Below are 18,601 nucleotides of genomic sequence, written 5' to 3'. Positions count from 1 at the left end.
GATCTTTTAGAGTTGTCGTGTGCTCTGAAAGGCCAGCACCCTCCTAATAATATTTGACAGTCCTGATGATTCCATGCTTGCTTCTAAAAACCGTCCCTGTGTATTTAGCTACTGGGTACTTCTTAACCTCCTGCAAGAATTTGTTATCCATCAAACTGCAAACCATTAAGCTTTTCAGGAATGCATCCTCAACAGATAGTGGGGTACAGCTGCATAAATTAAAAGAATGTTAAATTAAAAGCAAAATTTATCTAAAGTTAGTAAGTTAAAATCACTGATGAGCTAACAAGCAATGTCTCCATCTTCAGTCTGTCCTCTAACCCCACCTCACTAACACAATTGCAGTTTGTACTGTAAAAACAGAAGGGGACTACTCAGTCTCTTCATTACATACAACAGTGCTCAAACGAATGAGGGCAAGAATATAGTCTGGTCAGAAACTAATAGTCTGGGTGACCAGCTATAAACAATAAAAACGAAAAAAAACCTCAAAGCCCAAACAACACACAAGCCTCTGAAAGCTCTGTGCATTCCACCACTACCATTTTTACTGCATTGTTTTATCAGCTTCTTTTGAAACATCAACCCAAAATACTGACATCACGGAGATGAAGCATTTGTTTATTAACATGCTGAAAGCTTCCTTCCCAAGAGCATTACTAAATCCCTTACGAAGTTCTAGCATCTCTCATGGTAAGCAGTCACCTTAAACATAAATTAATCAAACAGGTTCAAACTCGCCCAGGGTCCCTCAATTTTTCCCTTCAGGACAACCTGAGTAATCAACACGAATCACGTGCTTCACAATATCCCTGACCAACTGCTACCAGTTCACCTCCCTTTACAAAATATCTTCTTTATGCATACCAGGAATATCCTTTGGTAACGTCAACTTTTGAAAAGAACAATGGACAGAAAATCTGGAACTTGGTAGCAATATCTTGATTTTAAGTCACTTGATCCTATTAAGCATTTCAAAAAGATTTAGCTGCTCAAGTCAGAGTGCTTATTCACATTGAATTGCTGGAATGCATAATGTGATTTCACCTGCATTTACTCCTGCTTATACTGAACAACAGGAACACAGGCAACTGCTCCTTATGGTAGCAGCTCAGTATTATTTAATTCTCCAAAAGCTTATTGAGATAAGTAGGTATGCTTTCCAACTGAAAGTCATTTTGCTGTTGATTATTTCAAATGCATTAAATATATCTGCTGACACTGCAAAAGCGCTAAGTGGCAGATTACTTTATTAAAGTGTAATGATGGCATCTCATTTAAAATCAAGTAGATACATATGTATGACTGAAGATTGACTCAAGTAGACAAAGCTGTGCTATTACAAGACTAATCAAAAGGCAGGGCATTAAGGCTTATGCAATAAGAGTAAGTTTCAACTTACAACAGAGGATTTGTGCACAATATCTGTGGTAATAAATACGTAGTAAAAATGAGGCTTAGACAGAACTTCTGCACTGCAATTCCCATCACTGTAAATCCATATTTAGCTAAAGCGTTCTTTTAACGTACATTCATTTTCAACATTTATCCTGCAGTTGTACATCATACAAATATTTCTCCTGTCTAAGCATTAATAAGACATTAAATAGATTTTTCCGAGTTTTGCTTACTTGATCTATCAGTAGAATCATCAAACTCAACCAGGAATGAATATCCATTGTTCCAGATGTGAAGACACGTCGCTGGGTCATAGCTGATTTTCAGAGGCTTCAGAAAGGGGTCATAAACACTGTCTCTCCACTGAATATTGATAGGAGACTGCCGGGTGCCTCCAGGAATTGTAAGCGGACTCTGCCAAAGTGGATGCACTGGAAAATAATGAAGAGAGTCAGGCTCTAATGCATGATACGGAACTTCCAAGTTAATACTTCAGAACCCTTTTGCAAGAGAAGGTGCTTTGGCATATTGGCTCCAAAGGCTAATTCAAGTCAGCTGATGCACAGGAAAGCAAAAAAAAAAAAAAACCCCACCAAAACCCAACCCAAACCAAAAAACCAACATTCCAGTTGCATGACTCAAAGCCACACAGGGAAGTGCAGTAATTTGACTTACAACTGTGTCGATACCATTCTGCCTCTACAAAAAGCGCGTTAAAAAAAAATCTGTCCACTTATTTCCCAGTGTCATGGTTTAACCCCAGCTCCAACTAAGTACCACACAGCCGCTCACTCACCCCCAACCCCTCGGCCCCCCCAAGTGGCATGGGGGAGAGGATCATTAGAGTAAAACAAGAGAACGAGTGGGTTGAGATAAAGACAGTTTAATAGGTAAAGCAAAAGCCACGCACACAACCAAAGCCAAACAAGGAATTCATTCACTACCTGCCATCGGCAAGCAAGTGCGCAGCCACTGCCAGGACAGCAGGGCTCCACCACACAAGTTATTTGGCAAGACAAATGCCATAACACCAAACGTCCCCTCCTCCTTCTTGTTACCCCAGCTTATATATATATACACACACATGGTATGGAATGGTCATACAGTATGGAATATCCCTTTGATCCCTTTGGCAGTATCAGGTCAGCTGTCCTGGCCGTGTCCCCTCCCAACGTCCTGTGCCTCTCCAGCCCTCTCGCTGGCTGGGCCTGAGAAACTGAAAACTCCTTGAACAACCAAACCCATCAGCGCCCTACCAGCATCATTCTCACCCCAAATCCATAACACAGCCCTGCACCAGCTCCTGAGAACACCACTAACCATCCCAGCTGAAACCAGGACACCCAGCAGGCTGTTTTCCTTTTATTGCCAACTGGCTGTAGGGTGGTTTCTCTTTCGCGGCTTTGGCAGAGTCTGAGCACACCACTTCGGCTTTCCTCATGCCCCAGTACCATCCACTGAGGTCAGACTGTGCCAGACAGAAGGTAACTCCCACTAGAAATTAAAAACGCTCTGTTGAAGGTGCTTGTCTCTTGCCTATGTGCACTTAGGGGTTCACTTGGGGGTTACCCCCCAAGGTGCAGCGCTCCCGAGGCAGCCGTACCAGTACCGAGCAGGGCTGCTTCAGTCGGGACCTACAGCTGAGCCGCACACCCCTAAAATACTAACCTACCAATTCTGGGGGCAGCTTGGGCGTCTCAAACTGGCACGAGCAGCTGGAATAGAGCTCCCACAGGATTTTATTCTGCTTAAAGAAAGAGCTGGGCCCTGTGCGGCCGGGCCTGCTGTCCCGCAGGCAGCGTCTGTGCCCTGAACAGGCCTGCGGGGCTCGAGGCGCTGCGTCCCGGCCACTGCCTCAGGTACGGCTGCCGACGGGCTTTCGTAAAGGGAAAGAAAAAGGAAACTGAACCATTTAACAAACCGCTCAGGAAAGGGGGGGCTAAAAACCTTCCCCTCAGTCGCCTCAGCAAGGGGCAAACTTCCCGGCAGGGTCGCCGCGCACAGGTCAGGCAGCGGCGCCCAGGGAAGCTGCCCCCCCCCCCAAAAAAAGCGCCACAGCTCCGCTGCTGCCATTTCCTCGTCTTTCAAAAGAGGAAACTGTCACCGACAAACCGCGCTGGGCTCGGCGCCCCTGCCTGCCCTACGCTGCCCGCCCGGGCCGCGGCGGCCCCTCAGCCCGGCGGCCCCGAGGGCGGAAGGGACGCGGCAGTTACCCGGGCCCGGGCCCGGGCCCCTCAGGCGGCGGGAGCGGCTCGGCCCGGGGGTGCGGGCAGCCGGGCGGCGGCGGCCCCCGAGGGCGGCCCGGCCCCCGAGGGCGGCGGCGCGGGAAGGCGGCAGCACTCACGGGCGTCTCGCAGGCGGTAGGAGCAGCAGGCGCCCAGGCTGCACCGTCGCGTCCCCCGCCGGCAGGCAGCGGCCACCCAAGCCCGGCGCAGCAGCGGCAGCATCGCGCAGCGCTCCGCGGAGCCGCCCTGCGCCCCCGCCCGGGCCGGCCCCTTCCGGGCCGCCCCCCGCCGCCATGGCGCCCTGCCCCGTGCCGGGGGCAGCAGCTCCCCCCGTGTGCGTGTATTCCCGTCGTCAGGCTCACCTCGGTGCCTGGCACACCAAAGCTGTGGTTCCCGCCGGGGGGACAGCGGCAGGGCTCGCTCCCGCGCCTCAGGGCTCAGCGTTTATTCCTGCCTGGTTAGTTTTCCTCAGGTAGCAGGTTTGGTTTCCCCCAGCCGAAGGTGGGCCGGGGTGTGATCCCACTCCCACAAAGGGGCAGGTGGCCCTAGCACAGCAAGGCCCCTGCCCCAAACCACACGTGGAAAAGTTAGGAAAAGTTAACATGATGCCCGCTTTCTCCGACTGCATCTGCCCCAAAGGCTGGAGGCCAAAGTAGGCCCGCCTGGGATGGTAAAAGGGGCTAATTCAACTCCCTGTTATTTGGCAGCACCTGAGGTGGGCCTCCCTCCGCACCTTCTCCTCTACAGCTGCCAGGGAGGAACACGCAGCGACCGGGGAGCCGCAGGGAGCCGAGTGTCGGAGAGCGCGGAGGTGGAGTAAGTGTCCTCGTTTTTGCCGAGTCTGTTGAGCTGCCAGGAGCAGAAACGGCACACCTCAGCTCCTGGCCTTCGTCTGGCTACCTGCTTTGAGTCATGTTTCTTGGTTACTGCCTTAAAATCATTTTGCAAAACTGCATTTACCTTTTGGGGATTATTAATCACGTTAGGGTGAGTACTACGTTTTCACAAGGAACCTGACGTAGCGTTGGGAGTGTTTCACTGGAATGGAGACAAGACTAGATACTCTACTAGAGTCAGCCAAGAAGTGTTTGCTCTAGCTTACAACATACTGCAAGAAGTTTCCACTGCATTCACAGCATAAACATATTTAAAGTACTCCTGAGTTGGGTAAGAAGAGGCTAAAATCTGACAGGCGATTTGTTTTGAGTGGCTACATAATCAGCAAACAGGTCGTCAGGAGATGTGCAAACAGCTTGTGATCTTAGGATGCTAAATTTAATTTTGCTTCCTCCCTGGCAAGATATGCCTTCTTTAAAGCACAAGGTATTTTTGTATAGTAGGATTCAATCGCAAACAATTAATTCTTGGTTTGACTCTCAACATTTTTCAGGATGGCTAATTTACTACCCTCAACATACAGCTTCCTGGAACTTAAAAAGAAGGGGTAGGTACTTGATGAAGTTGAAAACAGTTGCTGCCCATAAACATAATTATTTATTTGGGTTTAATTACAGTTTAATAGCCTATTGATCATGGTTAGGCAGCTGCACTTAGGAAAGGTCCGACATGTCTGTTGCTGAACCTACTTATGAGTAGCCGGTAACTCCTAGTCATGAGGACAGCCCATACGAGCTTCATGCTTAATTGCAGCAGGGAGCTCAGACATAGCTTCAGGTACTTCAATATTCATCACAAACAAGACATACTAAGTTTTATTCTCATCTGCTAACAAAACAAGATTGTCATTCCTTCACATTCCATTCTTCCATGATGTGTCCTCTAAATACAGTTGATAATCTTGGCCAGCTTAGAAGTGCCATCTACCAAACTGACTAACGTATGTATGCCCTATATCATGGTATAGGTGCTTACTGGTACAGAGCATAACCTGGTTTCTGTACCACTATCACTTTTCTGTGTGATAAAAGCAGTGGGAAAAAAAGCCTCAAGCTCCACTGTTCTACACTGTGGCGTTAAGATCACCAAGCTTTGTGAAGCTTTTTATGTATTTGATCCTGCAAGGTTTTGAAAATATAAAGTTTATTATAGACCTGCTAAGCTGAACAGAATGAGTCATTTCTTGTGGGCTGAACAGTACAACCAAAGGACTTACGGCACAGGCTTTTGGAAGTGATGGGCTGTTCAGGTACAAAACTAAAGAGAAATAACTTTGACCTACAACACATTTGTTTCCCTTCTGAATCATTCACAGAATCTGCATCCAGTTTTTTTACATGCAGATGTTATTTCTTACTTTGCATAAATTTCAGTCGAACTTCAGCATTTAATGAAAAATCTTTTCTTCCGTAGGGGATTAAAAAAAACCCTTCAAAATATGAGTTCAGTGATATGGTTTCTTTTGGAAACTGCAGACAGAAAGGCAAAAACTACCTGTGGATAAGGAAGCATAAGCCCTCAACCTTGTTCCCTGCACTTAGCCAGTATGGCCAATCTTCTTTTCTGGACCATTCCAGAGACAGTTTCTCCTTGGCCATGTCTCAGCTAGAGATGGTGATTTATTCAAGAGAGACATGGCTCTCACGCAGCAAGCTGGAGAGAACAATAGCAGCCAGAACTATAATCTGTCTGTTGTTCTTGTATTTTTCAAAAACTGTTATGTTTCAGGACCATCTGGGAGGTTTCAGCTATGCTCTCTCTGTTCCTGAACTGAGAGTGGTTTGTGCGTATAGGGAACACCGCAACCAGAAATCTGGCAGTTGGCCTATAGGATGAGTTAAAATGATGCAGAATCTGCATGGAAAGAGAAATCTAAACCTCGCCTACTAGGTCTGTTTTCAAATGTGCAAAGTTAAAAAGGAGAAGGAAAAAAAAAAGGGTGAGAATTAAGATAGCATGCAGTTTGCACCCTTCGCTTTATGCATGCCTCATGTAGATCAGTTCACTGAGGAAGGGTCTAATCTTGTTTACTTTTGTAATATGCATATCTATGGTATTGTCAGAACAGTTGTAGTAAATACTGCAATATAACGAGTATGACCAAGATGTGAGTCACCCGTGAAGAGAGATCTGCCACAAACAGACCTAATCTGTGCTTGATTTATTTTATTTTTTTAAACCTTTCCAGACAGACACAGTGATGCTCCATTTAATTTTATAGTATTTGGAGGCTTGTTACATTTGCACTGTTTTTTCCCCTACCTTTCCCAGCTGAAGTACATGTATAGAGCCATCCAAATAGTCCCAGTTTTTTGATTTTATTTTATATAATTAATTGCAGCTGTGGATGCTTTAGCAGGTCTGTTTGGAGTAATTGTTAAAAAGTTCATTTAGCATTGATACAAGTATCAAAAGCTTTGGAGCGGGATCCAGTAAGATCCAGATGAAAATTTTGTACGTTACTGGTTTATCATAATTTATAACACTATTTCCAAGAAAATATTTTGAAGGCCACAGTTCTATGGTAAAAATCCAAAATAAATTCAGCTAAATGAAAGGATTTACTGCCAGTTTACATTGTTGTAAACTTGATTTAAAGACACAAAACTTCTGTCAATGTTTCATTTTTAAATTCCCTTTAAGTATCCTGGGGAGGAGAGAGTTCTTACATATGGGTTACAAAATTAGAAGAAAGAGTGTGGAAATTAATTCAAGTTGTCAAGTAAGAATGAGGGGTAAAATGACTCTGCTTCAGTGGATTTCAGTCTTTTGGTTTTAATCTTTAAAAGGGGAAAAAAAAAAAAAGACCTGTTGAATAAAGCACTTTGATTTGTTTACACAGGGACTTTCAAACAAGTGTCACCCAGCTCTGAAGTAAAACAGGGAGGACAGCATGGTGGGAACAGGTGAGAAACCCTACCTACCTGACAGAAATATGTTTTTGTCCTAAGTCGAGCAGGGGTGCTTTCCATAGCAACATATTCTGAATTAGAAAAATAAAAACAAAACACATTACTGAAACTCAGTAAAAAAAATGTTTTAAACTTGAAAGGACCATGGCTCTGCTTCAGCCACTTGGATTGAATATTTCAGAGGAAATCCAAGATAGGTTGATTTCTTTGAAGCTTTTTAGTATGAATCAAGATTTTGGAGGGTAACAGTGATGGTTGGCTGAGATCCATTGTGACAAGGTGTTGAAAGTTCTGCTGAATTGATGTCAGATTTGGACTGATGTAGGCCAGTTTATTGATAAACAGTCCAGTGCTTTTTATCAAACGGATGTAACTGACAGGTTACTCTAAGCTCAACAGGAAAGCAGCCGCAGATTGTGAAATGCTGAGCTTTTCTCTGCTTCCAGAATGTTTGGCTGAGATAGGAGCCTGGATGAGAAGGCAGTGGCTGAGGCTAAGTCCAGATAAGGAGGAGGTAATTCCAGTTGGCAAGGTAAAGCAAACAGAGGCTTTATCTTTTCTGTATAAAAACATTTGCTAAAATTATGCATGCAGGCTTAGTAACTCCACATGGAAAGGGCTTAGAAGATATCTCGTGGACAATTTGTGTAGTTACTGCAATTGTAGGTGCAGTCCTGGAGATGGCACACCTGGATTGTGTGTTGTTGCTGTACTTATACAATTCTTTAGAAAAAACTTGAAGGATTGTGCTTTTCTTGTAACTTCTTCTAAAAGGACGAGAAAGAAAAAAAGCCACTCAGGTCTGCTCTGGCAATAATTATTAGGGTGAGGGTATACTCCATAGATTTAAAATCCCTATGAAGGGCATTTCCAGCAAGTCCCCCTCTATTGTATTAAAATGCATCCGAAACCACTGCCCCCCGTGGATTGCTACAAGAGATCACAGAGCTTAGTACAGACATCCAACGCGGTAGTTTGCATCACTAGAAATTTTTACATATATGCCATCATTCTCAGCAATGTTTCTACGGTTCTTTCTCAATGAAGTGCAGAAAAATACTTTTGTTCCTGTAGGGATGCAAGGGGAATCCAGAAAAGGCACTACAAAGTGTCAGCCTTTGAATTTTTTAGCCTGTGTCCTCACGGCAAATGTCTGCGTTAACCGCCAAGTGAAAACAACGCCACCCAGCTCTGTGAGAGACAACGTCTGTGTGTGGGAAGGGTGAGGGGAGAAAGAGAACAGATGAAGTTCAGAAAATGGTGAACTTTACATTGAAGATGTTACCTAAGAGCTCAATAGTCCAATTTTACTGTTTCTCTGATCATGTTTTTGTCACTGAGAGGGTTGTTCATACCGTCAGCTAGGAAAAGCAGAATTTAATTGAATGTGCTTTTTGCTGTGAATGCATGGTGCGCAGAGGGGCTAGCCACCAGATGGGAGAACCCACAGGCTGACTTACTCAGAGCTAGTGTCTATTCACTGGCAGCTGAAACCAGCCATTCCAAAGATAGTGTTTTCCTGAATCAAGTTTGTTTTGGCATTTCCTGCATGAATGTCATGGAGTAGAGAAAGATTTAAGTAATAAATAGCATCTGTCTTACATCAAAAAGAGGAAAACAAGTAAAAAGAGAGAGATAGCAATTGTACTTCATTTAATCAGCAGTGGTCTTATGATGGAACAGCCTTGTATGATCTCTTCCTGGAATGTTTGTTACCATGAAGGGAGTTTTAGTTTCTCGGTAGTTCCCTGTGGACAAATTTACACAGCAAAAAATATGGCATCATGAACTCCTCACTGGAAACCGATGGACTGTGGGTAACCATAAAATAATTACTCTCTCCATCACATGTGGAAATCTAGAGATCTCAGCTTTTCTCCAGTTTCCCTTCTTATTCCACTGAACAATTTCAAGTTATTTTCCTAGAGTAACACCTTCACTGATGAAACAGCAATGTAACACTTGATTGTAACATGTTCCATTCCTGAAGTTTTTCATTCTATAGGCCATAAAGTTTTGTGATATATTAGTACTGAACAAGCAGAAGAATTAGGAAGTGTGTAGAGGGATCCTGGGCTGCTGATTCAGGGGTTTCATTACTTTCTTAATGAAGGATGTTGATTTATATTGTCTGTGTGGCCTCTGAAATTGTAAGTCATTGGACTGACAGTGAATATTCACTTGCAATCTTAGTTAATATCTTCAAATATAAAAATAATGAACAAATAATTTTAAAATACAGAATGACAGAACTTTTTAGCCATAATTACGGTGCGTTCTCTGGATTTCCCCTCTGAAGCAGTAATTCGTATCACTGCACCTCATGAGCAGTATTGTATGAGCCCAAGCATTCTTACTCGTACTGGCACAGGTTTTGGTTTTACCTGTTCAGTCTGCAACGCTGAAAAAGTTTGCTGATACATTGCAGATAAAGGAGACAGACATTGCTTGTGACTGTTAGAATATCTTCTTTCATATGCACACATCCTTGGGTGGAGTGGGTGTACATACAGTTGTACAGACTAATTAACACCTAATAAATATGAATTCATTAGAGAGGCTACTATTACATGCACCTAATTAATATTAATTCATTAGAAGAGCTACTATTTTATAAGGCTGAATCATTGTTTTTCTCAACTACTGTAGTGCTTTGCTTTGAGTAGATGAACAATGTCCTTTTTTCCTTATTTTAAGGGGGAAAATGAAGTTTCTGAGCATGCTTGCAAAGAGAAAACTGGTAGGGAAGGAAGTAAAAGTTTAAGAGACTTTTAAACTGTACTAGGTAAACTCTATGCAGGTCAGAAAAAGCAAAAATACTGTCATGGATGCACATGTGATCATTTAAATTTTGCCTTAGGAATTAGGCTCCTTCTTGTGGTTGTTTCCCTAATAAAACAATTCAGTGCTAGTCCTGCTTCTAGAATTAGGCATCTCCTACAGAGTTAAAAGGCAGCTTTTTAAAATTAAGGTGAAGTGTTGTATTAACAAGTTATGCTACTATGTTGGAGTGCCCGTTCTGTTTTAAGCTTTCAGAATACAATTCACATTTTCTATTCTGAGTAGCAGAACAAAAAGAAAATATAGACTGAGAACTCTGAACAACACTGCAAACACTATCTTTCTAAGAACTGCTCTGAATTATTTCTGATGTGCTGAGTGACAGGGGAGCTTGCATGCTATATATATTACATAAAGTCTCCATGCCTACGAATATATACAACAGTGCACATTGAACTTGGCAGTTAATCTACCAGGTTTTTTTAAATGCTAGTCACTCAGTGGCAGAAAGTATTTTGGCATCATCTTAAAAAATGCATTTACAAGTGTAGAGCTATTAACCACTGACAGTTACAGAATATTTCTTCTGGCTTTCAAAATAAACAAAGCCTTGTGCTTGTCTCTGTTCTGCTTTGTTTTGTATCTGTCACAAAATCATCTGTTTTACCAGTTAAGTAAATACAGAATTTGTCGTTTGATAAATTACATAGAAGGGAATCACAGCATTCAAGGAGGGATCTGGCTGTTCTTTGGGCGAAGTTAGCGTATTGAATACGTTTATAGAGAAAAAAAACAGGCAATGAAAGTATTTCCTGGATGTAAAAAATTGCTCCTTATTTTTGCTTCAGCTGACATTATCTGCACACAAGCGAGTAAGACAGTCTTTGGCTGGCCTCATCTTATCTGTAGGTAGGTTAATCAGTATTTTAAGTAACTAAAGATTTGACATCTTCCAGTAGTGTCCTGCATCTGGGGAAGTGATTCATTGTAGTTCTATACACCACATTTGGAGGGTTTTGTGGTTTCTGCTTATATTAGGCCTTATTTTCAAAATGAAACATTGTAGCATCTGTTCAAAGTCACTCAGTATCAGTTTGTGCTAAACACACTTTCAATTACACTCAGAAATACAGTTTTCATTGAAACTAGTCAAAACATTGCAGAACAAAATTAAAAATGAATTGGTTTATCATCTATTTCTTCCTTGTAGTTAGAAGTGAAAATCGCAAACAACCCAGTAACACTGACACAGCAGAAATAAAAACGAACAACATTTTAATCCTGCACATGGAGTTAAATCATGCAATTCGATAAGGTATTTCTATCTCTAGTTCCTCTCATTCTATTCACTCTTTCTTTAATCTTTCAGTCACGTTCCCAAATTTCCCTTTTTGGCTAACTGACAAATAGGAAAGAAGAGAAACAACTACACTTGTTGTCTTTGTACCTCTGCATCTCCTTATGCAGGTCTCCAATACTATTTTGATAAAATTAAATACACTTACATGCATCATTCCTGTTTTTGCGAGTGCAGGTGGCCAGGCTGCAGAGTCGTGCTGGCACCGCTGCTGGACTCCAGATAGTTTTCAGCTGCCTGTATAAATGTGCCAGGGTGTTTGCCTTCGCACTGTTCATTGCTATTGCCTTGGCACTTAAAATTTTCAGTGTCTCAAACATCCAGAGGAGCTTTCCAGAGTCCAGCGACCTATCAACACAAAGCAGAGGGGGGGAAAAAAAATCTTGTGGATATATGGCTTCAAGTTAACTGAGGGGTCTCCAGACCTATTTATAAAAAAATTTGAGAGCACCCTTTCCTGGTTGGAGAGGTGGAGCTAACCAAGTAGTTAATTTTCAACTTGTCCCTGGACTGGCTTCTTCATTGGCTCTTTACTTTGTTGGAGGGCTAGCTAGTTGATGATTGTTCTACATGCGCTTCCCAGGTTTTTCCTTAACTGGCTCAAAGAACACCAAAGGGTTACAGAAACCACTCTTTCATATGCAAGGAGAGATTTCTTATCATTTCCTCGTGCCACATACTTTGAATTTGAATAGCTGTATATTTGAATGCTGATAGCTAAGAATCGTTGTCAGTAACAGCTGGAATTCTGGGAACTGCTCAAACTGAGGAATTCACAGTAATCTGGTGGATATACAAGTCTTGGCCAGGAGAACAGGAAGGGGAACAGCCTCCTGCAGGAGTGCCTTAGCTCTGAGTGTGCAATACAGTATCACTGCAGCCTCAAGGTGAGGAATTTGTTCTTCTGAACTTTCCAATGTCCCGTAAGAGGGATAATTTTGTGTAGACTAGAAATAGGAACAGACATAAGGAACCATAATTACTCCTCCCGCTCACACACCACTTTGACCCAGCTGAAGCTTTGAGGTTTTTTCCTCCCAGTGAGGAGAACAGGTTGAGATGTTTTCCTGAGCTATGTTTCTTAGAGATGAAAGCATAAAGAATATTACTCTCTTACTATTTCCACATGCAGTTCCAAGAACTTTGTTACCTTGTGTGGAAGATCTGTATAAAAATGGTATCCTTCAGTTTTCTTTGGGATGTTTGCTCTTTCTTCTGTAGCTGCAATCCATGTAAGTGGCACAGGCACAAACAGCTTCTGAGTCAGAGCTGTAGTTTCTCAGACTAAGCACAGAAACACAGGTAAGCAATTAATTCTCTAAAGAATTCTCATAATGTTACGGATTATAATAGGCCAAACAGGAATGAAGATGGAGAGCCATTAGAAAAGGGTGCCTAGGCACATCAAGGAGCAGGAAGGGCCAGCTAGTCTCCAAGAGCAGGGGAGTGGGAGCCAGGGATGACCCCAGCACAGGCAGGGTGCCACCCTGCAGAGCCCGAACACAGCAGGTAGAGCCAGCTACTGGTAAAAGGGTCCCCTGGTAATCCCAAACACTGCAATGACAAACCAGGTCCAAGGTCCAGCCAGAGAACCCAGACAGGGGCAAGAGAAAGGCCAAAGACAAGCAACAACAAGGGTCCAGAGTCCTTCCTAAAGACAGGGCTGAAGGCAAGTGCCGTAACAGCAGAGTTTAGGGCCTGGGCTTGGGCTTGAGTATGCTCCTGGCCCCTGGGCAGGGCTGCAGGTGAGCCTTGTCAGGGCCATTAAAACTTGTCAGTGGCCTCAACACAAAAGTATTGTGGGGCCTTTAATAATTCTCATGTAAGTGTTTACAGAACCCATGTGATTATTTTCCTCCGTTAAGTACAGAGGAGGGCTTATTTTAAAAGCTACAGAGTATCAATGACAGAGCGAACAGAAATGATAAGACTTTCAACATTCTGCCATTAAAAATTTGTATTAAAGACGACTCCTTTCTTAATCCATAAAATTATCCCTGAAGGTTGTTTCAATAGTTCGGGGGGTTTTTTGTCACTTAACAAATTGTGGTGTTTTGAATTAGAAGCTTATTTGCTTGGTGATATTTTCATTCAACATATGCATGTCTGTCATGTCTTATCACACAGGGTGTAAGAGCAAGGCTCAGGCTCAGGGAATCCTCTTTAGTATCCTAAAGTGGCAAGCTTATCTGTGCTATTTACTATTCCAAAACCTATTATTTAGAAGAGTCTTTCTTAATGCTTGTCATTTATTACCTTGGCTGCCTACTTCAGAGTATCTAAGAGCAAGCCATTTTCAGCTAGGAGTTTTGCCCTAAGAACGGCCAAATCAAACTTCTATTGTTGTTGGTATTTGTGGATAATTACATATGTGGAGCGTGACTGTATGCAGTGGAAATGTGCTCACTTTGTCTTCACAGAAACTAGAGAAGTATAATCTAGAATTTGCTTGCTGTCATTACCCATCTGGCTTTTGCTGTAAGAGCCTCCGGAATGGACAGAGAGGATCAATATTGGTGTTTCTGTTTCTGATGCTTGCTAGAGGCTTGCCAGTACTTACATTCTGGTTAACTTCAAATGAATGCTGTTAATGGCAGAGAAAATTGCCTCCTCGATTTAGTGTTTCAAGAAATCTGATTCTCCTGGCATCATGCTTGTAAGGGTGTTCTTGTCCTATTATTGTCTCGTTATCTCTCATAAAATTTATTCTTAAATTTTACACGCACACTTGCAGTGATGAAGATTAATGGCATAGTGGGCTGTATCAGAAAGAGCACAGCCAGCACATGAAGTGACTACTCCCCACTACTCAGCACTTGTGAGGACACATCAGGAATACTTTGTCCTGTTTGGGGACCCCTAATGCAAGAGGGAGAATGAAAAACTGGAGGGAGTAGAGGCGGTGAGCAGGCTGGTGAGATCAGCTGCATTACTAAGTGTCCTAGTGAGATTTGGACATCAAAGAAAGGCTTCCCATCGGCTGAAGTATACACCCAAGGTGGTTCGTGTGAGCCAAACCACAAGCAATGCATATTAAAGCCCACCCTGTAATGACCTGGCTGCTTTGTGAAAGCAGCCCTGATATTTTTAGCTACTCCACAGAGGTTTCACATGGACCCCCCAGCAGCAATGCCATCCCAAGCAGCTTCCTGCTACCTGATTGATTGTCCTGTCTGCTGCTTTTAATTACAGTAAAACTGTAAGCCTACATTTTTTTCTGAATTATTGGGTTTGACTTGCCAATGTTGCAATTTTAGGATTTGAGATCCTAAAATTATATTTTTTTTATGAGATAAATTGATGCTGTGTAACATTTTATATCTGGATTTCTGAAAAAAAAAAAAAAAAAAAAAAAGAAGTTGGGGACTACACACTGAACAAGAAAACAGTTCTTAGGCAATCCTTAGTCTGAAGAAAAGGATTAAATCCTCTAAATTCAGTGAGTGTGATGAGCTCCCCTTCAGATTTTTGATAATCCCAGTGGATTAAAGAAGACTGATGATGAAAATGGTACCTGACCAAGTAAACATGCTCTGTGGCAAACTTGAACTAAGCTGGGCAAACTAGCAAATACTGGGGAAAGATAGCAGCTGTGTAACAGAGGTAAAAGGGCAGCAGGAACAGCTGTGAGCGTGATCCTGGGAAGATCACAGTCGGGCAAAGTGCGCATACAGAGCTTGTTAGAATGGTGGATTTCTGAGAAAGGAGTAATTTATTTTCCATGATGCATACAGGGAGATGGAACAATATTTAAATAAATAAGAGAACACTGAGATGACACCTGACCCTTCTCACCTTATTTCTCAGACTGGCAAAACTGACCTTACAAGACCACTAACTTTGACCAGCTAGATGACCAAATGTGTTTTTCTCTCTGCTGTGGGAATTCAAGGCCTTTTCTTCCATCCTCATTCATTGAAATTAGGATTATCTTCATTGAATGTAATGAAATTTACTTAGCCATGATACCAGAAGAGAGATCAGAGTTAGAACAGGAAAGTCTATGTCTTGCCCTAGGTCATAGCGCTAGCTGAAGTATGTTCAGGAGTAAAACCACTTGATCCTGACCTGTTTTCTGTAATAAAATCAAAGAACAATTCTGAGAGAATTGAAAATGGACACGATGTCTGAAAAGTAAGTGGTGAGGAAGTGTGTACTTGGAGGAGCAAAACTGACACAGGTTTCAACAGCGGAGAAGTTTTCTATGGATAAAAGGAGAAATGCTACAGCAAGTTTAAAAACAGCATTAATATTACCTTTGTTTAATAAATGTGTTTTGTATAACTTTTCATTAAGCATCACTATGTCACAAGATAGTGTATGCTGTGTTCACAAGGATGTGTTTGTGTCCCTCTCCAGTTATGATAGTTAGTATATGGAAAATGAATAAAGTAGCTCAAACAGAAACTGAATAAACAAGGGAACTTTGAGTTCTTTTTTTTTATTTTAATAGCATAGGATGTGATCAAGGATTTCATCCATAGGAAAGAAAATTATTCCTACAGAGTTCTTATGGCAAATACTCTGGAGTTACTTCTATGCCCTGATCACATCTTCTGTGTTCTTCATGCCTTTGTTTCTATATTCTCATGCTCAGCAGTGAGAATAATTATGAATGCCTGTCACTTGTTTAAACAAATGCTTTGTTTGGCAACCTTTGTTTTTCTGCTGATGATGCAGCTGCAAAATTGTGTGCACAGTGTGTTAATTTTTTACCTTTGATGCTATGGTAAGTTTTTTTTCCTAACAAAAAAAAGGAAACCAATGAATGAGATACCGATCTCTCTTGATCCACACAGAACATGTGAAAGCAGCAACTTCCTTAGGAAACAATAGTAAATGAATGCTGATACAACAGTAAAATAAGCTAGATATTTCCTGGAACCAAATGATTCTTCGCAACATGACAGAGAAAAGTTAGCACATACATAAAATGCAGGAGAGAGAGTGAGAGACTAAAAAAAAAAAAAAAAGAGGATGAAAAAGGTGAGGAAATAACGAAAGAAATACCTGGTTATTTTATTTGGGGACAAGAGACTAATGGGGCAACAAGATGTATTTTCTTTTATAAAATCAAAAAATGTAGCTGACATATTAGCACCCTGAATTCTTATTCATTATTATAAAGGAGGAAAAAAAAAAAAAAAAGAATGTGTTTGCCATAGGCACTTGAGCAAGTTACTGTGGTTTAAATCAGAATATAATTTAGAGTGTATGAACTTCTTCCTGGTGCTTGCTCATGGGCACTTTCTTACCCGCCCTGAAGCCAAGCCCTCATTCACTAGGGGGGATTTACACTGAATTTCATTACATTCTTGCAGAAATATTCAGATGAGCACAGTTCTGAAAGCTTGTAAAGCTTAGGAGGCTGTGAGGCACGGGAGGCAATCATCCTCAGCTAAGTCATTCTTGTGTTGGTACTGTAAGTTAAAGACTAAAAGGCAAATTTGGGCCTTCTGATTTGAGCACAAAGGAGGTCTCTGCTGCTAGGTTGTGAACAGAAAGATCCTCTTCCTTCTGCTGTTTACCAAAGCTTTCTGTCATACTTCACACGGCGTGAAGAGTGTGTCATATCTGGCTGTGTCAGTCTCAAGGGGAACAAGGGCTAGGCTATGATAACAGAGTCTCTTAATGATTTATTGGTGTGATTCAAAATTTTAAAAGGAAATGCCCCCTGCTTTGTAAGAAATGCTAGGGGGGAAAAGATCTGGTCTGGTAAGAAGGGAAAAAACCCTTACAAGAGCTAAATTAATTGTGTACTGCAGATTGCTGTAATGATCAGAGCAGACTGACTCGCTAGTAGAAGGTAGTGCTGCGGCCTTAGTGATAAATTGCTATATTATTTTTTTATTATGTTGCTATCTCTGATCAAAGATGTAGACATCAGTTGGATCCTGCCAGTATTTCCTGCAGGTAATCTGATGACTATAGGTGAGTAGTATAATTGGTTCATGTCAATGAAAGTTTTTCTGGTTTGTGGTATTCTAGCTGAGAAGTGATTTACTGCCCGTACAGAAAGGAGCTCACATCCTCAGCAGAAAGTGAGTTAATAATCTCTGGGAGGGAATGTACTGATGAGAAAACAGGGCAGTTTTTACATTAGATTATGGTTTATGACGACAAAGGCTTTTACTAGCAACTTTCCACAGCAGGTAGTACGCTGATATTTGTATGGCTGTTTTTGTAGCCAGGACCTGGCAATTGCTTGAGTGCAGCAGAAACTGACAAATCTGTAGCAGGGCAAATCTGTGCAGCAAAGCATGAAATAATCCTGTGTGAAAAGTCAGTTTATAAGTAGTTGAACCTTTGAACTTTGTAATCTGCTTCTGAGGGAAGAGAACACAATAAATAAATCAACAGAATCAGCTAAACAGTTACAAATCTGGAAGCAGAAGCCAGGGTTTTCCTAACCCATCGGTGGTTAATTCCCAGGCGCGTGACAACTCTTTTATTACTGAAACCCCCAGCCTGAGAAGTCACTACAAGCACTTGCGAAGAAAGGCATGGTGCACGTGCCTCTGTCAGCATAAATTTCCCTGCCTGACACGTGAAACCACTCAAGTCCTGTTCTCTGACTCTGTAACTTCCAGACAGATGGTCCCCTGGGGTCTGAAACGCTTCAGAAACTGGAGCTTTTGTGACAGGTGCTGTTTAATTTCATACAGGTACAGAAGTCCTGCGGTGGACACCTTGAGTTTGAACATGACAAAGCTACAGTGCCTGAGGACAGCACTTGGAACCCCTAGCACAACCGCCCCAGCAGCCACTCCATTTAGCCATGGGTCTGTGCATGTCGGGGGGGCCAATTACAGCTGAACCCGAGTGGGTTCAATTACACGTCATGACACTGCAGAACGGAACTGAGTGTCTCGTTCAATGTTCAAGGAACGTTTTCGTGTGGAAGTCTGGAAGTCACTGCTGGCTGTGCTGAAGCTGAGAAATGAAGTACGGTGATGGTCTTCTCTGGGCAACACTGTGATGTATGGGGATATAGTGAAATAAGCTAATCTTTATCTTTTTTTTCAGAGCTA

At 42.3% G+C, this 18,601-nt stretch overlaps 1 protein-coding gene and 1 long non-coding RNA gene across 6 annotated transcripts in view; one reads left to right on the top strand and one right to left on the bottom strand.

Moving 5' to 3' along the window:
- Nucleotides 1–12,020, bottom strand: part of CA5A (carbonic anhydrase 5A) — a 26,696-nt gene extending 14,676 nt beyond the window's left edge. The window contains exons 1-2 of one of the 2 annotated variants that reach the window (XM_056361194.1): nt 11,719–12,020; nt 1,632–1,829 (exon numbers count right to left, since the gene is read on the bottom strand). In XM_056361194.1, coding sequence (XP_056217169.1) covers nt 1,632–1,829; nt 11,719–11,890 — 370 coding nt within the window. In that variant the 5' untranslated portion in view covers nt 11,891–12,020. Of the gene's footprint in view, nt 1–1,631; nt 1,830–3,742; nt 3,876–11,718 lie in introns of those variants that run through there. The other variant, XM_056361196.1, reaches the window with a different exon arrangement.
- LOC130159501 (uncharacterized) lies at nt 3,957–18,601 on the top strand. 4 transcript variants are annotated; one of them, XR_008825770.1, is made up of 4 exons: nt 3,957–4,080; nt 4,331–4,439; nt 7,363–7,426; nt 18,236–18,601. It is a non-coding gene; the product is annotated as an uncharacterized LOC130159501 (long non-coding RNA). The 4 variants fall into 4 exon arrangements; XR_008825771.1 differs by lacking the exon at nt 7,363–7,426; XR_008825768.1 differs by having other exon boundaries at nt 3,957–4,439.

This window comes from Falco biarmicus, chromosome 15, assembly GCF_023638135.1.
Source record: "Falco biarmicus isolate bFalBia1 chromosome 15, bFalBia1.pri, whole genome shotgun sequence".
NCBI lineage: Eukaryota > Metazoa > Chordata > Aves > Falconiformes > Falconidae > Falco > Falco biarmicus.
This window is presented reverse-complemented; position numbering and strand designations above follow the sequence as displayed.